The sequence below is a fragment of the Camelus dromedarius genome, chromosome 26 (assembly GCF_036321535.1).
Source record: "Camelus dromedarius isolate mCamDro1 chromosome 26, mCamDro1.pat, whole genome shotgun sequence".
NCBI classification, from domain to species: Eukaryota; Metazoa; Chordata; class Mammalia; order Artiodactyla; family Camelidae; genus Camelus; species Camelus dromedarius.
The window spans coordinates 10,576,720-10,599,379 of NC_087461.1; the positions used below are offsets into that span (position 1 = coordinate 10,576,720).

The 22,660-nt window shown below is 37.1% G+C and overlaps 1 protein-coding gene across 2 annotated transcripts in view; it reads left to right on the forward strand.

Annotated features, from left to right (window-relative positions):
• Window positions 1-22,660, forward strand: part of SPAG6 (sperm associated antigen 6) — a 52,586-nt gene that overhangs the window by 2,156 nt on the left and 27,770 nt on the right. For both annotated transcript variants that reach the window (XM_031444705.2, XM_031444706.2), the window contains exons 3-4: window positions 11,527-11,693; window positions 15,258-15,441. In XM_031444705.2, coding sequence (XP_031300565.1) covers window positions 11,527-11,693; window positions 15,258-15,441 — 351 coding nt within the window. The remainder of the gene's footprint in view (window positions 1-11,526; window positions 11,694-15,257; window positions 15,442-22,660) is intronic.

A 22,660-nucleotide genomic window follows, 5' to 3' on the forward strand; every position in this document is an offset into this window, starting at 1 on the left:
TTAAGATACAGAACATCATGTTTTAGTGTAATAGTGACAGATTATCTCTTCTCATAAGTATACAGTGTAGGATGTATTATGGAATTTAATCAATCCAAACAGGCTAAATCATCATCAAAGTAGAAGTGACTTAGGTATAACATTCTTTTTTTTTAATTGAGTTATAGTCAGTTTACAATGTTGTGTCAATTTCTGCTGTACAGCACAATTAGATACAACATTCTTAAATAGCCACCTATTTCCACTTATTGTCTGGCTTATGAAGGAATGGAATATAAAAGGAATAGAACTTAATATTTTGAAGTTACACACTTGACTATTATCTTGAGAATGATAAGATTTTTCTTTCCACTGAGGAACTTATTTTTAACATATTTCATGTTAGCTAAATTCAACTTAAGCACCCTTTTAATAACTTTAAGTAGAGACAGATAATGAATATTCCAATATATTTATTCTTTTAATTAAAAAATCCCTATAAGCTTTGCTGTGAAAACTTCTCTTAATAGTTAACCATCCAAATGGTTCATTTTTTGAAATGCACCATCGACTTAAAAGTGCATTTGAATGAGACACAATATGTGTACATCAATTATATATTTTGATTAAGCTTTGTTGTTGTTTTGTGGTTTTTTTTTTTTTTTTTTTTTGCCCAGTCAAGTGACTTCATTTTGGTAGCATGACACCAATGCATTTTTGTTCCTGACTTTAACATCATACTGTCCACATACCTAGGAGGGTTTTGTTTTGTTTTCTTACTTTTCTCCCCTAATAAACTGTTTAAATAAATATGTATCATAGGTCCAAAATAATATGAAAAAAGTTTTCCATATAGGCATCATGATTAATCAGTAGTTGACTTGTTAAGAAGTTTTTAATTCATTCAAGGTGAAAGGAACCTTAAAAGTAAAAATTGTCAAAGGAGTTTTAGTTCATTTAAAATCTCTGATCTTTTCCATTGTGTTTTTGATGTGCTAATGAGAGAATGTTCTTTATTAAATATGTCCAAAGTAATTATAAAGCAAACAAAGTTTTACAAGATATCTTCTTCAGAGTATTTGGACAAAAATAAGTTTGAGTTGTCCAAAATTGTTGCTAGCAAGAACTGTATACAGTGTGTCCAGAACCTAGAGTTTTTTTTCTTTTCTCATTGAGATTTTCTTCCTTATAAATCAAAAGAATGATACGTGAAAACATTAAAAAGTTTAATGTTTGTTATAAAGTCTCTCTATGCACCCTCAAACCCTGTATGTTTGAACCATTGCATCTTGCAGCAATTTAAAAATGAATTTGGATACTTCCACTCTTTGAATAATTAGTAACATGACTGCAATGATAGCGATAATACCCTGTTAACTTCTATCAATTGTAGAATTTCAGCAATTGGAGGTGGTTGTTATAAAATATAAGAAAAGTGTTTTGTGGTATATTGGAGTATGAGGCCACTCTTAGGTTGGTTAGAAGGTTTTTTTTGTTGTTGTTGTTGTTGTTTTTTTAATTTTAACTAAGCTAATAAAAGCTCCAGGAACATGATTTTTAAACTGCTTAGCTATATAAAATAAACTTCGGAAGCAGTTACTTACATAAGAAAAGTGGGGGGTAAATTTTTAAATAATACTTTGTAATATTTCACTTGTAACCTGTAGCAAAATGGTAAACATGGCAAATGAGTGTAGTAGTTATGCACATTTTCAGAAGAGTAGAAATATAAAAGGTTGCCTAATACTTTAAATATGCATCTGTATGAAACTAATTTGCAAATTGAGGCAATTTATTTGGTTCAGAATTCAAGAAAATAAGTGATATATGTTGACATAAAATGATTTTAAATTACATGTGTCTGAGGCAGGGTGAAAATCTTCAGATTAATGATCTAGGACTTCAATTTGCTATGAGAAGGAAAAGCCTGTAGTGTACTTTTATAATGTATTTAAAACATACCCTGAGAGGTACAGGCACCATGATTTCCTTACAAAAACTACTGTTCCAAAGGGTACTGGAACTGAAAAGATGATTAGTAAAGCAACTTCAAAAAACTTAACCAATTATGCTATTTAAATTTGATGTATTTTGTCAATATAAAAGAAATATTACAGTTGTGAATGTATGTAATTAACTCAGAGCACTGACTTTTTTTAAGGACAGGGATAGAGTTGGTTTTTTAAAAATATATACTTCAGTGGAAAATATTCTAGAGAACTAACAAAAATTCAGAACTTGTGTGCATCTAACAATATATCCTAAAAACAAGATCTTTCAGAATTTTAGTCTGTGTTGCAAATCATTGTTCCTTCATGGACATTCATCTGTTTTGTTATCCAAGCATTGGTACATAAGTAGAAAATACTATAACCAGAGCTAAGATCTCACTGTTTTCTTAGGAAAAGCTGGGTGACTAAAAGAAATCCAAGCTCTAGATGAACATGTAAGAGTGGGTTTTGGAAATGGCAAATGATGTGGGTTAAATTTTAATGCCACAGATTAAATGTTTTTAAAAAGTTATTTGTTTCCTACAAACACTTCATATTTAAATTTTTTTTTTTTTTTTGAGGCCTTTGCTCCTCTGACTAGAACCTTTCCCTCCATTTCTTTGCCTGCTTAGTTTCTACTCATTTTTATGACTCTATTTGGAGCTTGATTCCTCAGGGAAACCTTCCCTGAGCCCTCACAGTGAGCTGTCTCTTGATTTATCTTGCCTTGATTCTGATACTTCTCTTTCATCATCCTTATCACAATTGTAATGATTTAGTTTCTCCACTAACTGAATTCCATGCCCAGCACAATGCTTAGCCTAGAGCAGATGCCAAAGATGATTCAACAGAACGAAGGAAGGAGTCATTGTTTTTCCAAGTGTTTGCATATCTCTTAAAAGATGAGATTCTTATTAACAGCTCAGGTTGATAGAATGGGTATCTTCTTTCAAAGAAGGGTGGATAATTGCCCACATCACAAAGTGAGTTAGTGGCCAAACTGGGACTAGAACCTGTTTCTTACTTGCTGTCTGACCTTGTGCTCTTTCTGTGTTGCCTCATGGGTAGGATGTAAGTTATTCCTAGATGTTCTCGGAGTTCCGAATAAACCTCAGTGTTAACTGTTAAAATGAGTCATCTGTTTAGGCCTTTGGGTACCAATGCCCATCCAGTCATTGTGCACAAAGTTCTTTTGCGTTCTCCTTGAGGACCATCACGGGTTGTTGAGTGGAGGCCGGACGCAGAGGACCAACTTTAGTTGATACATACCTGGAGGTTTGAGGGAGTTGAAGTTGTATTTAGGGCTGAAGCCGGCTTCAGAGCTCTAGAAGACCTTTTGGCTTGCTCTGGCTTCTAAGGGAAGCCTTATCAAATCAGAAGCTCTTTAAAAGCACCCGGGGAAAGTGTGTAATCCACTGGCAGTTGAGAACCGAGAGAGTACTTCAGAGAGCTGTTAGACTGAGTCCCACCATTATCAGGGAGCATGCTGAGAAGGCTTCCTCAGACCCCAGGGTGCCTGGTGCCCTGTGATAACTGCCTGCTCTCCAGGCTTTCTGAGAACATGTGAGGTAGAACATGAGGAAGAGGGCAGCCCTGGGTCTTCGTCGGTTGATTGATGTGAGTGTGTACTCAACTCTTCCCTTTGGTTTTTTATGTAATCATACATTGTGTGAAGGGCTTTTCTTCCATGTTCACTGGGAGCAGAACTTTGGGGTTTCTATGGAGTAGATGTACTGGCTCTGGGAGAAATCCTGGGTCATACCTTGAGAAAAAATTTGGCCTTTTCTTGTAATGGGCAGGATGGCCATCTGAACACGAGTCAGCCTTCTCTAATTTCCAAAGTGAAATATTGGTTTTGCTGTATACCTCAAGTTTTCTACTATGAAGGTGGCTCACTCTTAAATTTATTGTTTATTCAAGTTCTAGTAAAAATCTTGTCTCAATTTGCAAATTAGCTCTCTTACAATAAACCAAGTTCTATTAAAAATCAAGTGATATTGATATTGTGTCCATGTGTCTCCAAAGGAAATGATCTCTATCCACTTTTCTGTATATTCTATCTCTGTGTCACATGAGAATCACTATTAAATTATGTACCTTGACTAGATTACATTATTTTTCCATAGAAATGTCTTTGTAGAATTAGTCTTGTAATATGCCCCTGCCCTTCTTCAGGGCTTATTTAAAAATATTTTTTTCATAACTTTAAAAATCTATCACTGAAGACATTGTCCATTCTGCTGTTAAGTTATTTTTAATATAAAGATATACTCATTTATTCTACCAATCTTTCTTAACTATCATGTGTCAAGCCAGGCCTAGGTATAAAACGTCAGGAAAAAAATTGTTCCTGTTTCCTTTTATTTCATAAAGTGGCTCCCTTTTTAAATTTTGCTGCCAGGAAACTCAGTGCTATGTTCAGAGTTCACTTGTAACAACTCTCCCTAAATTATATTTCTAGTAAAAAGCAACAGCCCTAAAAACCAAAAAACCCTTTCCATGACATGGCTCTCAGTTACTTTCTTTGTATCCATACCTTTTAATCTATCTCAGAAAAATCTTAAGTAGGTAGAATATGAATAAAACAAAAAATTTCATCTGAAGATAGATTTTTGAATTGATGCCTTTCAAATGTTTCCTCTTCGAATATTACCCATGACATCTCTTGGAGCAGGCAGTGTTTTTAGAATTGTCCTTTCATCCTCTGCACTGACTCCATTCCTAGACGTTCCACTCTTCTCCGGGTAGACGAGTATAACAGGTGTGTGTTGCAAAAGAGAAATCACACTGACAGAAGACAGGACTAATTTAAAATTTGCAGCTCTCTAGAAGACTTTTAAATTAAAATAGAATTATATTTATGTGGGGTGGTTAGATGAGGGAATAGGTTAAATGACCCATTTGAGTTCCTTAAAAGATTTATGAATTTATGATAACAGTGACATTTATGTACCTGACCTCATGTAGCTAAAGAAAAAACTATGAAACATATGTTATCCATTTTGTTACTTTAATTAAAATTTACCTGGAAAGAGAAAAATGCACATTAATTTTCACAGTTTGTTCATTCATCATTCAACACACATACTGAGTGTCCAAGTGCCAGGTTCATGCTTAGATGCTGACCATGCAGAAACAGAAGGCAGAGACTCCATCCTTAAGGAGCTTATTTGCTTATGGAGGGATATATAAATAAAGTACATTTTGATAAGTGCCTAATGTATAGACACATGGAACACACATGAAAGGTACCAAACCGAGCTTTAGAAATGAAGGGCACCAGTCATGGGGGGCTTCTAGGAGGAGGTGTTAGGTGTGCTGAATTTCCTAGGAGTTAGCTAGATGAAGCAGAGGGAGAGGAAGCTGCATTCAGGTAGAGGGACCATTACGTGTAAAGGCAAAGAGGCCAGAGAAAAGGTGGTACTCTGTAGAAAAGGTGGATGCTTGGGTGTGGCTGGAGCTTCTGGGGAATGGGACAGGGGAGAGGCAGGTCAGTGACTGGAGAGGAAAACAGGCCTAATTAGGAAGGCCCTCACCTGAAGTTTGGATTTATCCTGAAGTTACTGAAAAGTTTTAATTAGAGGGATGATGGGGTCCATTTTGTGTTCTAGAGAGATGATTTTCATAGCAGGGTGGAGAACAGGCTGAAGGGGGCTGAATCAGGATGGGGAAGGCCAGGTGCCCATTTCGCTACAGCAGTCATGCTGGGTAAGGGGTCTGCACCACTTGTGACTCAGCAGAAGGGGGCGGGGGGGAAGGTGAGGAGGGGGGAGTTGAAAATGACTCCAAGGCTTCTGGTTATTTAGGCAAATTAGCACCATTCATTAATGGAAAAGGGACACAAACAGCAGCCAGAAACGGTGTTTCACTCTGTAACGGCATTAAGGCTGCCGTGGGAGATCTCAGTGCTTTTGTTGATCAAGTACTTACTGGTGTTTATTTTGTCCCAACTGATCTTTCTAGCCCTTTAGAAATTTTAACTCATTTTAATTCTCATAACTTTCTGAGGTAGTCTTGGAATTTGTCACCATTTTGTGTACGAGGAAACTGAGACACAGAGATGTTAAGTAACCTCCCTGAGGCCCCACAGTCAAGAATTGGTGTAGTCCAGATATGAACCCAATCTCCCTCCAGACACCTCAGTCATTTATCTCTCAACATAGGCAGTCATGTAACAAGTAGGGCAAGATTCCTTCTATTTCTAAAGCATGAAGTTTCTTTTATGTTCTCATGGGAGCCCAACAGAATGCCTGAGTAATACTGACAGTCAAAGGTGAACCCTTTGCTGCGTATCAGTTAATTGTATGCAGAAATCACTTCCAAAACTTGAATGAACTGTAGTAGCAAATTTCATAGTAAATAGATATATAGAAAGTAGTTTCAGGTTAAAATAAAACATGTTGTTGGAATTTTGAAGTTTTAAAGGTTTGTGAAATTTACAGCAACACATTTTTAACATATTTTGTGTTTATGATAATTTTGAATAATATAGGAAAGTGAAAATATATAGTAGAAATCATTTCATTTTTAAGCCTAAAAAAACAAAGAGGGCCATCAAAGGATACTGTCAGAGAATGAAAAGACAGCTGACAGAATTGGAGAAAATATTTGCAAAGCATATATTTGATAAGAGCTTAATATTCCGAATATATAAAGAACTACAACCAACAACAACAAAAAATCCACTTCAGAAATGGGCAGAAGACTTAAAACGATTATATTTCTCCAAAGAAGATATACAAATGGACAATAAGCACATGAAAAGATGCTCAGCATCGCTAGTCATTTGGAAAAATGCAAATCAAACCTCGGATAGATACCACTTCACACCCATTAGGATGGCTACTAAAAACAACAATGAAACATAAGTGTTGGTGAGGATGTGGAGAAATTGGAATTCTTGTACTTTGCTAGTGGGAATGTAAAATGGTGCAGCTACCATGGAAAACAGTTTGGTCAAAAAGTTAAACACAGGTTACCATTTGGTCCAGCAGTTCCATTCAAATGGATACTTGTACACCAATGTGCACAGCAGCGTTATTCACAGTAACCTAAAGGTGGAAACAACCCTAATGTCCATCAACACATGAATAGATAAACACAATGTGGTGTATACATACAATGGAATATTATTCAGTCTTAAAAGGGAATGAAACTTTGATACATGGTACAACACGGATGAAACTTAAAAACATTATGCTAAGTGAAAGAAGTCAGATAAAAAAGAACAAATACTCTGTGATTTCACTGATATGAACTGTCTAAAATAGGCAAAATCACAGAGACAGAAAGTAGAATAGGGGCTCCCAGGGGCTGAGAGCAGAGGGATGGGAAGTTACTGTTTAATTGGTAGAGAGTGTCTGTTTGGGATGATGATAAGTTCTGGAAATGATAGTGGTGATGGTTGCACAATGCTGTGACTGTACTTAGTGCCACTGAATTGTACACTTAAAATGGTTAAAATGGTAAGTGTAACATTATGTTTATTTTACCGCAATTTAGAGGGGGAAAAAAAGATAAGCAGTAACCAGGGCAACCAGAAATCTTTACTTTGATTTAAACGAACCCAAAGACCTAGTTTGCAGGTACTTGTTTTTAACGGAACAAAGTTGAGACGTTAAGTAACTTTATAGAACTCCTCAGATTGAGATAATATGTGTATAAATTATACAAATGTAATATGAGAATGAGTGAGTTGTCTTTTTTGTATTTGGAAGTGCTTGACATTTCTTTCCTGATTTATTTACGTGCAGTTGGTATGCAAAATTAAAGTGACTAGGCCCATGTTGTATTAAAAGAGTTGTGATCATTTTGAGGCTATTTTATAATCCCCTCCCCTAGATTATTAGTAGGAGCTGCCTTTACTTGTGTATGTGATCCTATTTCTTGCCACTTGCTAAACCCTCGTCTATTTTTTGAATGAATGACTGTGGGCAGGATCAACGAGGCTGTTTTTATTCTTGTGTTTTGCATAACTGGATGACGATAAATTAGAAACAATGTCTTCAATACAGCACTGGAACAAGAAATATAGAAAAGAAACTCAAAGTCGGGATGGGGGAGGACTGTAAAGATTTGGCCCACAAGTTACATTTCAGAAACATTTTCATACCATTTTATCAGTTTGTATGGAGAAGACAGAATTGTTTTGTAGATATTAGAGTAGAATATATGAATTATTTTTACGATTAGTTATAATATTGGATAGGACATGCAGACTCCTTCAGGGGAGGCCCCAGTGAGGTCATTAGCTGCTGCCCAGAGACCCTGTCTGTCACATATTGTAGCATCTCTTCCGATTGTAATGTATGGGCTTCCATTTTCATGCATTCACTCAGCAAGGATCAATCATCATGGATTCCTAGTGGACAGGCAGGTAAGGAGAAATTTCTTTTTATGTTATATGTGCTTCTCTTTTTCCTTCCTTCCTTCCTTCCTTCCTTCCTTCCTTCCTTCCTTCCTTCCTTCCTTCCTTCCTTCCTTCTTTCCTTCCTTCCTTCCTTCTTTCCTTCCCTCCTTCTTCCCTCAGTTCCTCTGGCATCATTTTCTGTATTTTTAGGACAAACCTGCAATTAGAAAAATGAAGCCTCTAGGCTTCCTCCGTGTAAGAGACAAAAACATGTTCCTGGGGCCTGATGACTGTGAAGCACTAAGAGGCAATACAAGGACTGGAAATTTGGGGCAGCGTTTTCTCCAATAAGAATGACCTTATTCAAACAGATATTTTAAATGGAAACTTTAGCTTTTACTTTTATGGATCCAGAGATTTTAAATGTTTTAAGCTTCTTATTGTGCTACTGTCTGAATGAAGGAATATGAGGCAAGTGTGGGAGAGCGGATGCATCTGGATGGAAGCCCCACTCTGATAATGATACAGGAGCAGAGGGAAAGGAATTGGGTGCCATTTTGCTGGCCTTGTTTTTCCCGGGCTGGATACAGTAGAAAAAGGGAGGAGAAAATATATAAAGTAGAAATTTCTGTTGAGTATATGGACAAATGAAATAGCTTTTGGGAGGTAAAATATCCTGTTGCTAAAATGGCAAAGTAGAAATATCCAACATCGGGAGACTTGTGGTATATTAGCTCTATTAAGCTGTTGATGATCATGATCATCGGAAAAAATAATATGAAACATATTTGTGATTCTTTTAAAACTATTCTAAGCATACTTGTACTCTTTTTTTGGCCTCATTAACATATTTACTATGAAACTTAAAATCTATGATAACAAATTTAGCTTTTCTCTTTTAGAGTATTGACTCGTTTTACTTAGTATGTTACATATTCACTATAAAAATATCAAGTTATATTCATCAACAAAAACAACCAACCCAACTAAAAAAATGGGCAAAGGACTTAAACAGACATTTCAACAGAGAAGCTGTACGAATGACCCGTAAGCACATTCAGCGTCATTCATGCAAGGGAAATAAACATCAAAACCGTACAGGGATAGCACTTCACACCTATTGGGGTGGCTACTTTGAAAAAATAGCAAGTGTTGAGGAGGAGGGGGAGAAATTAAAACCCTATGCTTTACTGCTGGGAGCGCAAAATGACGCAGCCTCGGTGGAAAGCAGTTTAACAGTTCCTGGATAGTAGTGATGATTACACACCATTGGAAATGTATTAAATGCCACTGAGTTGTACACTAAAAATGGTTAAAATGTTAATTTTTATGTTACGTATATTTTACCACAATTAAAAACCTAAATGAAGTAATAAAGCAACTATAGAGAAGAAATCAACAAATTATTTTAAATCCAACCTTCTAGAAGGAACCCGTGTTAATATTTAGTAGTCATTCTAATACTTTATCGTGAGATGTGTCAGAAATTATCTCTATGAAAAAAGTGTAGAGAATAGTGTAAGCAACACTTAGGTCCATGGACATGCTGATCTGTTTAACACGATCTGGGGCCTGGGCGTGAGGAGGGGGGCTGTGTGCCTGCAAAGTTGACCCACCTGCATGGGCTGCAGACTTGTACCTGTGGCCTTATGGGGACTGATCTGACCAAGCCAGCTTAGACATCAGAATGATCACTAACCTGGGAACTACGAAAAGCAGCAGGTCACATCATTAAATGCTTCAGTGATAAGCATCATTATTCTCCACTCATGTTATTTGGTAGTATTATTTATCTTATTTTGGTCTAATCCTAAATGTTGTAAATGTTTTCCTTTTATTCTGTTTCACATGTTTCTGGATATACCATTATAAACATTATATATATATATAAATACACACACACACACACACACACATATATATATATATAAACATTATAAAAGAATATTGGTAAGATGTATTTGCTTTTATAGGTCACTGGGGTATGTTTTTAAAGAAAAGATATAATAACATCAAGTTGAATAGCCTGCTATAAATTAAGTTTAGAAAGTCAAGGAGCACTTTGTTCTAGTTTGAACTCTGTCATTACTTTTTTTGTAATCTTAGACTAAAACACCATCATCAAGGCACAAACAGCCGTGGATTATTTTGCATATTTTATAGTAAGGCCAAGTTACTATAGAGTGGGAATACCCAATAAAACGACCCAAATGCAGTTATTTTCCCCCACCGACTCAGTTTCCCAGACACATTATTTATTTAGTAATTACAATAAAGTCTGAATTTCTAACCTTGCTCCCCCATTTTAGTTGTGTGACAATTTCCTTAACCTTTCTCAGCCTCCACTTTCACGTCTGTAAAACAGACATAAGAACAGAGCCTACTTCATAGGTTTGTTATGAGAGTTCAGTGAATTAATATGGAAAACAAATCCTTAGAACAATGCGTGCACGTAATAATATATAAGATACTTTTATTGTTGTGATGATAATATTCCTACTATGTGTTCATTCGATCCTAGAATAAATATTATGAGAGCCAGTAACATGATACACTTCCTTATCTCAAAGAATTTATTTATCTGGAGTTAATGTCAGAAATCGAATTTGCAGCCCTTTATGAATGTGAGACCCTAGCCAAATGGCCCTCCTAGCTCACCTGGCCCTGAAATAGGTCCTGATAAAATTTCTGTAATAGACTCCCAAGTTTTCAGTTGGAATCAGAGAAAAGACCCAACAGTTGGAATCAGAAAAAACAAACAAGTCTTGATTGAAAGGAAATGGCTGATCCGAGGCCTGAAAACAGGATTGTCAGAGGCTGCGGTGGGGGATCCCAGCTCCCCACAGCCCGCTCCACACATTAGGTTGGCCTTCTTCTGTGTGGTCACAGTGTCTCTCTGCCCTCCTAAGGACAGCCCCGTCATGTCGCACAGCTAGTGTTTGCCAAACCAGGGATTTAAACTCTCATTCTCCAAGGCCTTTCTTACTTCCATGCTAGGCTGCTGCTCTGATAATTACATGTTGTATGATTCTATGCCTTGGCCAGTTAGGCGCTGCTTAATATCCCGTTAGTTTTTAGTGATGATTGTTTTGTTTGTTTTTTACCGATGTTTTCCCCTTAATTTTCCTATCTGCATATGCACTGAATTGTATGTTTGCTTTTTAATGTACATTTTGCTGATTTCTGTTTTCTCATAACTCACCTCAGGTGTGATGTCTTTGCTGCGGCCTCTTCTTCTGGATGTGGTCCCAACAATTCAGCAGACTGCTGTGCTGGCTCTGGGGAGACTGGCTAATTATAACGATGACCTAGCAGAAGCGGTTGTGAAAGGCGGCATTCTTCCTCAGCTCGTTTATTCATTGGTAGAACAGAATGTAAGAAGTTTTAAAAAAATTAGTTACATGGGTTTTTTTTTTCCCCTTTTGTTTTGGATTTTAAGATTTTTGATAGTTTGGGTACAGTTGCAAATTTGTAGGCATAGAAATATTAGGATGTTAATATAACCTTCAATTCTTTGAACTGCACAGAATAATATCTTTAGGGTATTATATCTTTGGAGCTGATTGGCAGCTTTTCTCTATTAGTGTTTATATAAGAAGAAGACATTAAAATTTGTAATGGAATTATGCAGAAGGCCATATTCCTATATATGGGCATATTAAAGTTACAGGATCAATCTCAGAAAGGTATATGGAGCCCTGGGCAAATAAGAGACAGCTTCGAAGCCAGGGGGAGAGAAACATCCAAAAGGAAGGAGAATGCATGTAAAGGAAGGTTTGACAAAGCATTTTTTGTCAAGGAGACAAGCCTGCCTAAGAGTCATCTAAGCGCACCTCCATTCTTCCCCAGCCTGTCTGGCTCCCTCTGTGTTTCTAATAGTCAAGGACCTTCCTCTAGGTAGGGTCTCGGACTGTTCATCCCAACCTGCTGTTTTACCATAACCTAGGGATATATGTTTCTTGACATGTCTTTAAGATTAAATTCCTATTTGTGTAGCCAAAGGACAAACAATCCAATTCAAAAATGGGCAAAGGACTTGCATAGACATTTATCCAAAGAAAATGCATGAATAGCCAATGAACATGAAAAGAGGCTTGACAGCATTAGTCGTTAGGAAATGTAACTCAAAAACCATAACAAGATAGCACTCTACCTACCAAGATGGCCACAGAAAATCAGAGAAAGGAAAAAAATAAGTGTTAGTGAAGATGTGGAGAAGTCATGTAAAATGGTGCAGCTGCTACGGAAAGCAGTTTGGCAGTTACTCTGCAAGTTAAACACACTTACCACATGACCCTGCAATTCTATTCCTTGTTATAGTTCTGAAAGAATTGAAAACAGGTGTTCAAACAAGACTTGTACACAAATGTTCATTGCAGCATTATTCATGATAGCCATAAGAATGACTAGGTTAAAAACAATGTTACATATGCATTACAATGGAATACTGTCAGCCATAAAGAGGAATGAGGTTCCGATACATCCTGCAACATGGGTGAACTTGAAAATGTTACGTTGAGAGAAGGAAGCCAGACAAGTCTACATATTGTATGATTCCATTTATATGAAATATCCAGAATATGCAAATTCATAGAGATGGAAGAGGTCAGTGGTTGCCAGGGCCTGGGTGCAGGTGAGGAGCAGTAAGAAGCAGCTGCTTAACATATAGACGGGTTCTTGTTGGGGTGATGAAAACATTCTGGAACTAGATAGTTGTGGTTGCACAACATTGTAAATGCACTGAGTGCCACTGAATTGTATACTTCAAAATGGTTAATGTTATGTGTTTTACCAAAAAAAAAAAAATCCTAATTGTTTAAAAATGTGCCTTAATTTTTAGATTGGAGAGTCATTTGCTAATGACTGTCTTATCCCTAGAAGGAGTTCTAGAAATCTTATTTTTCTTGTAGGCGCTCCTTCTATCATCAGATGCTGTTAGACTGTCCTCTTCTCTGACTCTTAGCTCCTTCTCTGAGGGCAGGGTCTGTGTTTGGTGTCCAGTGTAGTAGGTTCTCAACAGAGAAGTTCTCTAAGTGTGAATGAGTGCCCACTAGTTACAGAGAGACAAACAGTGCTAGGGCCGAAGTGAGGGCAGAGTGGGAGTGCGGGGCACTGTTCACAGGCTTCTGCCTCCTTCCCCTACCAGTCCTTTAGCCCATTTCTCCCAGGAGATTTCATCTCTTCTTTATGAGGTGCCAAGTCCTCTGATTTCGCTCTTCCTTCCTCCCTCCCTCCCTCCCTCGTTCTTTCTTTCTTTCTTTCTTTCTTTCTTTCTTTCTTTCTTTCTTTCTTTCTTTCTTTCTTTCTTTCTTTCTTTCTTTCTTTCTTTCTTTCCTTCCTTCCTTCCTTCCTTCCTTCCTTCCTTCCTTCCTTCCTTCCTTCTTTCTTTCTTTCTTTCTTTCTTTCTTTCTTTCTTTCTTTCTTTCTTTCTTTCTTTCTTTCTTTCTTTCACAATTCTTTCAGCAAGGAACGGGAGAGAAGAGAGTTAGGGATTTGGGAAGTGGACATCGGGAGGAAGGAGGAATGAGGTCAGAAGAGTGTGAATTCTAGGCACTATAGTTAGTCTGACTATTGGTGCCCAGTAAATTGTGAATTTGGAAATTCTGCAATATCAAAAGTCAAATTAGCTTAAGGGAATGACAAGAACTGTATCACCATTAATTTCCCACAAGTATAAGAAAATAATTTAGGGAAAGCTACTTTAAAACTCTCTAATTTTTTTTATAAGTTAGTAGATATTTGGTTATTGACATGTTAAAATTAGACTTTATAACAAATATTTTAATGTCTATGTATGTTGCTATTTAAGAAACTAAAGAAATATATCAAATCAAAACATTGTTACTAACATAGTATATTTCTTATACTATCAACATATACCAATTTTTGAGATATAGTGTGTTAAAGTATGCTTGATATATTATCTCTCATATAATTTTTATTGAATCTTAATATTTTAGCCTACATAAATAGAATGCTTTCAAAACAGGTACTGTAATCACCTAGTCACTTTTTAGTAGTCACTGGAAAGAAATAGAAACTTAGAATCCAAAATAGGGCACTTACTGGGGTTCTATTAATGAAACCTAGCGTTAGGAGACCATCACTGTCATTATGCTAACCATGAAACAACAGTGAGTGTTATAGACAAATACTTCCTCTGCATTTATTTTAATTTTTTTAACTGTCCAAAGAAAACATGTTAGCCTTGTGTTTCAGTTCTATTTCTTAATCTGATAAAATTTACATGTAGAAAATATTATAACTATATGAAGCATTACTTAAAATTCACATAATGGTAAAATTTTTATTTATCTTTTTAAAAATGCATTTCTTAGAAGGGTTAAATAACATATCCTACTCTTGGCCTGGTTTAATTGCCAGGAGAAGTTTTAAAATGTATCACAAATGTTTTGCCTTTATGTTTACCTGATGATTGCTAAGTGCGCCTCAGAACATAACAGTTGTTATTTCAGGATAACATGGGACCCCGGAAAGGTTAGTTGAGGTCATGCTTAGAGACTGAGGGCAAGTAAAGGAGATGAGTTTGTCAGGGGACAGTTTACTTTCACACACTCACAATCCAAGAATTCCCACAGGACAGGCCTTTCAGTGCCATGCACATACATAAAAGCTCATTATTTTATGAATTTGTAGGAACTATAATGTTCATATTTTATCTTATACAATTTCCAGATCCATGTTTCTGAGTAAAACATTTGAAATGTGATCAAAGACTTTGTTTTAGTTACTGAACAAAAGCAATGGGGGAACATCAAAAATTGAAAATGATTTAATGATTTTGCAGGATACTTTTCATCTTTTGTATTTAAAATCTGTTGAGCTTTTTTTTTAATATCAATGTCATTTTTACGTTGGTTTTGGTCTATTTTAACTTTTAGCTCAATTCACTGAGTTTTGTCTATTTATCTTTGTAGCGGTTTTACAAGAAAGCAGCTGCCTTTGTGTTACGAGCAGTTGGTAAACACTCCCCTCAACTAGCTCAGGCGATAGTGGACTGTGGAGCACTGGATACACTGGTTGTATGCTTGGAAGATTTTGACCCTGGAGTCAGGGAGGCTGCAGCCTGGGCATTCAGCTATATTGCGAGACATAATGCAGGTAATGGGCCTTATTATAAAATAGGATTATTAAAGTTTACATTAATTAAGTAAATCTGGTTTTGCTTAGTTAACCATAGATTAGATTTTAATGATATTTCTATACATTATGGGAGATGGATTTTGAATGATGACCAAGTTGTTTGGATCACAGATTCACACACACAAAAAACCCCCTACATTTCAGTCTTTATCTTAGTTAGCAGAAGAGAAATTTGAAGACAGAAAGGGAAGCAGAGGGGGTAGATGGAGAATGAGATATTGATTGATTCTCAAAGACGTTGGTAAATTGGTTCAGTTACAAAATTATTTTAGTCATCCCTCAGGGGACATTGGGTCTTTGCTCTCACTTATGGTAGGGTGTTGCAAACCAGCCAGGAACCATGTCGTGTGACTGAATAATGTTGAAAAGACATAAGCATGGTGACTTTCAAGAACATACTTGTGTTCGGCCTGTATTGTGCAGGAAGGAGGAGAAAGAGGAGGAGCCCCTTCTTTTATAAACTGACAGCTCAGTGAAGGCATCCAGAAGGGGCCTGGGCCTCCTGTATGAAGGCGGTGCTGACACAGCTGATCAGTGAAAAACACACAGGGAACAAAATTGCCCCCGCCACTTTACAGAAGTTGCTAAATAATATGAACCAATAACACAAGAAAATGACAGTTTCAAAACAAATGTATGTAAAAATAACTTCACTAGTAATCAAAGAACTGCATATTAAAACATGAGTGAAAGTATCATTTCCTACCTATTATTATTCGGGGGGAAAAAAAGAGTAAAGCACAAATAGAGCCAAGTGGCTAAGAGCACTGTGGCCTTAGACCAGATCTGAGTTTGAGTCCAAGGTCTACTACTCAGGTGCTGTGTGATCTTGGACATGGCTTTTAAACTTTCAGAAACTCAACTTCCTCATCTGCAAAAGAGGAAGTACTGCTTCAGAGCTCTGTTGTGAGGATGATGAGATAGGTCGGTGCTGGGCACGTGGTAAATATCCAGTAAACATAAGATATCAGCATTAATAGGGAAGGTCAGAGAGGATGCAATGGTGTTCCTGCCCACTGGGGGAGGCACTACAGGTTGTCTAAACTTGTGGAAAGCCGTTTGGTAAAACTAATCTAAATCACAAAAGAGTTCATGGTTATTCTAAAAAGTCTGCTTTGGGAATTCATCCTAAGGAAAGAATTCCACAGAATGAAAAAGCTGCATTCATACAAATGTTATTGTAATGTTATTTCTAATATCAAAACCCTCAAGTATTTGGCAGGAATTTAGTGGTGAAATTATAGTACTTTGCTTAATGGGATCTCATTCAATAAACTAAAAAGGTAATTATGAGTCCTATGAACATGGAAAAGTGATTATAATGTGAAAAAAATTATATATTACAATTGTAATAATATAAAAATAGAATTTTATATGGATGTAAATTACAAAGAAATATATGTTTATGTTACTAGGGTGATAGAATCAGGGATTTTTTTCCAGATTTTTCAATGTGTATGTAGGTATAAAACAATAGCTACCATTTATTGAGTAATTACTATGTGCCTGGCTCTGTGCAGTATGCTTCAGGATATGATCTCTCTTTAACTGCAGAGACACTTAGGGGAGGTGTGTATGACTCTCCCAGGTAAACAGAGGAAGAGAGTGGAACTTAGGATGCCTGAGGTTATATTAACGGTGGAACCAAAATTTGACTCTAAGTCTGTCTGACTCCAAAGCTGTGTGTCAACCACTGTACCATACAAGTTTACTATGTATTTCTTTTTTAAAAATATATTTTATTGAAGTATAGTCAATTTACAATGTTGTGTACAGCACAATGCTTCATTCATATAGGAACATACATATATTCATTTTCATATTCTTTTTAACCATGTTACTACAAGATATTGAATATAGTTCCCTGTGCTATACAGTATAAACTTGTTGTGTATCTATTTTATATATAGTAGTTAGTGTCTACTATGTACCTCTTGAAAGAGTATTGAGGAAGAATTCAAAATAGAAACAGGAAGTGGCTGTCCCATGGCTATGTTTAATTTGGTTTTTAAAACGGTGACACTATTGGAGACAAAAAAGAAATAAAATGATATAAAAGTAAATTGAGAAAGAAAATTATCCTCATTTAGAGTTGGTATATTAAAATTATTTCCTTAATATCTAGGGTATGGTTTTCAAGGAGGTTCATCTTAGGACTGTTGTTTAATACACGCTGATTGAGAAAACTAAGGCAGTGTTTTAAATCTGAAGCTGGTTATCATGGGGAAACTACATGAGTATATTTAGCAATTTTTTTTTTTTTTAATGTCAGAGGACTTTCTGGCAAACATTGTAACATGAGTATTTTAAAGGGTGGTTCAAAAGGGCTCTGAGGGACAACTGTACAGACACACTCTCGGGCAGGTACCCATAGATAACCTTTGCACACCTCCCTTTGTTGAATCTGAGGCTAAATGGTTATAGTTCATGAATAGGATCTGTCTTAGGGATTCCATTCCAAATTCTTGCTATAATCTGGCTCCCACATGGAATTCCCAGTGTAATTTCAATACTTCACAATATTTAGGGGCCTGGGACCCAGAAGCTCCCAGAAGAGATTCCCACTATAGATTTTTCAGAAGGAAAGGGAATTGTTATCTAGTGAGCAGAAAGTCATCATTCACATCCTGAATATCAGAGAAAATAGAAGATTTACCTCCAAATAACCCAATTTCTTTCTCAGTGATTTCCGAAAAATGGAATATATTGAGATTAATGGGATTCATTCAGTGTTTCCTTTGAGAATTAGTGGTAAAATGTTTGATTAGACAGTTTAGGAAATAGAAACCTTAAAGGAGGTGCAAAAGACATGTACCTTTAATGGCAATAGAAGGAAACACTTTTGTGTATAGGAAACAAAAATAAAGCAAGCAATTAGAAGAGAGAAAGCACTGGGCATCATCTGACTTTTCCTCATTTGACGAATACAATTTCTAAAACTTACTTCTGTGTATAGATTTTAAAACATTTTACAGATAACCAAAGGAAACTGGGGGGCTAAAAACCAGAAATGGCATTAAAAAAACCTCTGCAAACTGTCTCCTTGAACCCCTGTGATTGAATCACTAGTTACTGAATACACCTGATAATACACACCTCTTTAAAGATAAATAAGCTATTTCTCTGTATTTTCCCTGCTCCCTAATAAAGGTCGAAGTAGGGTTCTTCTCGGGTTGGCGGTCTCCCTGCTCCCCTCCCGCCGCACTGTCCCCTCCCAGCAGCAGCAGCAGCAGCAGCAGCAGCAGCAGCGGCAGCAGCAGTCTGTTTACGTTGACCTGATAGGGTCAAACCTCTCACTCCTTCCAGGCACTAGTCTTGCTTTTGGAGAGACGGGTTGGGGGGTGAGGCCGGAGCCGGCGCAGGGGGGAAGCTGAGGGGCGAGGCGGAGGGAGGTGGGCCCGGTGGTCTGAGCGCTCCCGCCCGCCCAGAGGGCCCAGAAAGGGCAGGTCCCGGGCCCGACCCTCCCGCCCGGCAGCCTGGCCTCGGCCTCGGGACCGTGGGCCGCGCCGCGCAGGAGCGCGGGGCAGCGACTAGAGCGCTGGGCGCCGCGCGGGGAGCAGCGGTCAAGGCGGGGTTCTGTAGGAGGGGTCTGCGCATTTGGGCTCAAAACCAAGTTTTCAGTGTTTGTTCAGGAGCTTTCGCTAAAAACGCTAACTCTTGTCCACTTTGTCTCCTGGAAACCTCGGTTGTTCTCCATCCTGGCGAAGAGGAGTACTTCTAGTCGGTGTTCCTAAACAGTTTAATTATGAACCTAGTTGTCATGTATTACGAGGAAACCGAAACAGAGAGGCTAAAGGACTTACTCTGGTCAGACAGCAATTTACAGCAGAACTGCCGGCAGTTACTCAGAACAGTGGTCCTTTCTGTGAGAAGGGGAAAGGCAAGTGCGGGAAAGCTCTTTCTCCTCGCCTTTGAGCTCCTAGTATCTGAAAGCCTTGCCGGATGCCCCTGTTTTTACTCCCTGGTGACTGGTTCCCACGAGTGTGACTAGTCCTTCTCCTGTGGACCTGATCTGTATCCTTAGACCCACTTCAAATGAGAAACGTCCCTTCCAGCTCAGGAGCAGTTAGGAGAGGCGCAGTGCTCACAGGAACTGGCTGGTCTGGATGCCACAGGGAACCTTCAGTGGACTGTCGTCTCCTAGGGACCAAATAGACGGTGGAAGGAAGGAAGCCAGACAGAGCTGGCCAGCCTGACTTTTCCACGTCGTGTAGAATGATGAAATGATAAAAGGAGAAAATAATTGCAAAATTCAGAATTTTTGCAGATATTCTTATGCCACGCATGCCACCCACATATAAACACCAGCAGTCCAAGTCATGTGGAGCAGGCTTAGGAAGCACTTTAAACAAAATCTGTATATTAGTGACAAATATCTGAGACAACTAGGGACTTTGTACTGTATGTCTTAGCATGAGGATGGATGGGGTGAGGGGCCAAGAGCCAGATAATGAAAACTTGGTTTAAAAAGCCCTAAAGATAGCTTTCTTCGCTGATGCCTGTAGATGACAATGTTGATTTCTGTGGCATCTTTTTCTTTTTATAACTTATCTTGGAGGGGTTGAGGGAACACATAAGCAAACAAGCAAATGATGTATATGGGATTATACATATTATATATTACACCTACTTTGATCTTAATATTTATTTCTACAAATATTTTTCTATTTTTTTAGGTGTTGGTGAAAAAGGTTAAAAGTGAAAATAAATGTCTCTTCTATGTTCTTTGGACGTAGAAGCTTAATGTGTTAAACAAAGTAACATTTTCATTTTACTCAGTAGTTACCTAATTTGTTAGTCATTATTTAGGGTTAGTTTCTATGCTGGTAAATAATTGTGTGTGCATTCTTCTGTGTTTTTATTTCTTGAGATTTTTAAAGTTAAACTCATAAAGTTCTCTAAGCTTTTTGGTTTTTTTTTTTACAGTTTTTTTGGAATTCAGAATATGGAGCAATAAAATATAATTCTGTGATCTCAGATCCCTAAGTCACTGAGATCTATAACTTTATATATAAGGCTAACAAACAATTTCTTTATCTCCACCATCATCATCGTAATCATCAAAAAGTATATGAGGCACTTATGTGAATGTTACCATGTCTTTTTTACTGTACAAACTAAAATAAGTTGGCTAACATCTCACCTCTAAGCCTTTACAATCTAGAATCTGGGCAAACACTGAACAGAGATGTACCATATTGACTGGGGAGGATGTGTAATACACGGGGTGGTACATCAGACCAAGTGAGAGATGGATCATTATGTTTTCACACCATGGCAGGAAGGGGAATCTTTACTGTCTTATTAAGAACTTTGTTTCATCCAGATAACCACTGAGCCAACTTTGGGCATAGAAATAAAAAGAAGTAACACTGATAGTGCAGTTGTAGGAGGAAGGAAAGCCCTCGGCCACTCAGAATACCTCTCAGTCTGATGGTACCTCACATTCTTTTAGTCTGACGCTCTTTTCTGTTTAGTTCCAAAACCTGTGGGAGAATTGTCACTCTGTGTGTGTGTGTGTGTGTGTGTGTGTGTGTGTGTTTGTGTGTGTGTGTGTGTGTGTACGCTGAGTGACTAAAGAGAAGGGTATTTGTATCCTAGTGGTTTGTAAATAAGCCACATTTGAACAGCGCATCATACCGTATTTTGTGAGTTTGAACAGAATTGTTTCTTGAACCTGGTTTATCTTCCAACTCCTAGCATATGAATCCTCCTAGCACCTGTTAGATATTGAGGGAAAAACACTTTTATTTACATATGAATTTTTAGAAGTGCATTAGGCTTAGAGTACTTGACTGAAATTTGAACATACGCCAATTAAGCATTTCACAAACAGCTATGAGAGTTTAGTTATTGAAAGCTTAGGACTTTGTTAACATAAGAATTGTACTTTGAAATGTCATGTTTGTCATCTTATTTCACCATAAATTTTAAAATCTATAATCTGCAGGAAAATAGTTGCTGTATAATTGTCATGTTACCTGACTGATTTTGCACAGTTAATTTTCGGGTCTACTATGCTTTTGTCTGTGGTTTTAGATAAATGAACCAGCTTGCTATAAAAACGTAGTACAGGTTAATTGCATCAAAGCATTTTTTTTCAAGATAGGACCTCTGACCTTGAGAAATTATTTAACCGTTTGTGTCATAATTCCGTTACTAGCCATGGAATATTTCTCTGTATCTTCTTTGATTTCACACTACAGTTTTACCAATCTAGTAGCCAGTAGTCACTTGTATACTGTTGCGTACTTGAACTGTGGCTAGTGTGTCTGGGGAACTAAATTTTAAATTTTACTTACTTTTAATTAATATAAATTAAAAATAGATAATCAATTCAACTATCAAAAAAATTTTAGGCATGATAGGAACAACATGGGTATGTGACTTTACTTTTTCAACTGTAAACCCTTTGAAATCTAAATACTACAGATCAAATATTTCCAGTGAAAATTTAAGCAGCTAAACTGAGATGTGCTGGAAGTGCAAAATATTCACTGGATGTCCAAGACTTGATGTGAAAAAAGAGATTGAAATAACTCATTAAAACTTTAAAATACTGATTATGTGTTGAAATTATAATATTTTGTATATATTATGTTAGACAATGTATATTATTAAAATTCATCTCACCTATTTTTTTTAGTTGTTAAATGTGGCTACTAGACAATTTTACATTGTACATGTGCTTCATATTCCTGTTGGACAGCACTGTGCCTGTGCTGCTCTCTGGCTTTTTATTAAAAGGCAATATAGTACTTAATGCTGAGACCTCAAAAAGTCACACTTAATATTCGTGTTTATTAATGAGTGTCACTAAACAGTAGTAAGCAGCATGTTAAGGAACATGGAACTAAACTTACCATCTGGCGACAAGTAAATTATGAGTCAACTTTGAGCAATCACTGATGTAAGGGCTGAAATGTATTTTATAAGTGGCCAAACTACTAGACTCACGTTGTTGATGGGGACACACTGATAATCCCCTTTGGAAAACAAAACTGCAGTGCATATTGGGTTGATCTGTATGAAATTACCTATGTTCAATTGATTTTGACTTAACAAAAACAGCAGTTTCATGTGGTTTTGTCTAAAAATATCAAGAACCTCAAAAAATGTTCACACTCACCCCCTTGGTAGCTTCATCTCTGGGCCTCTATTTTAAGTATATACACAC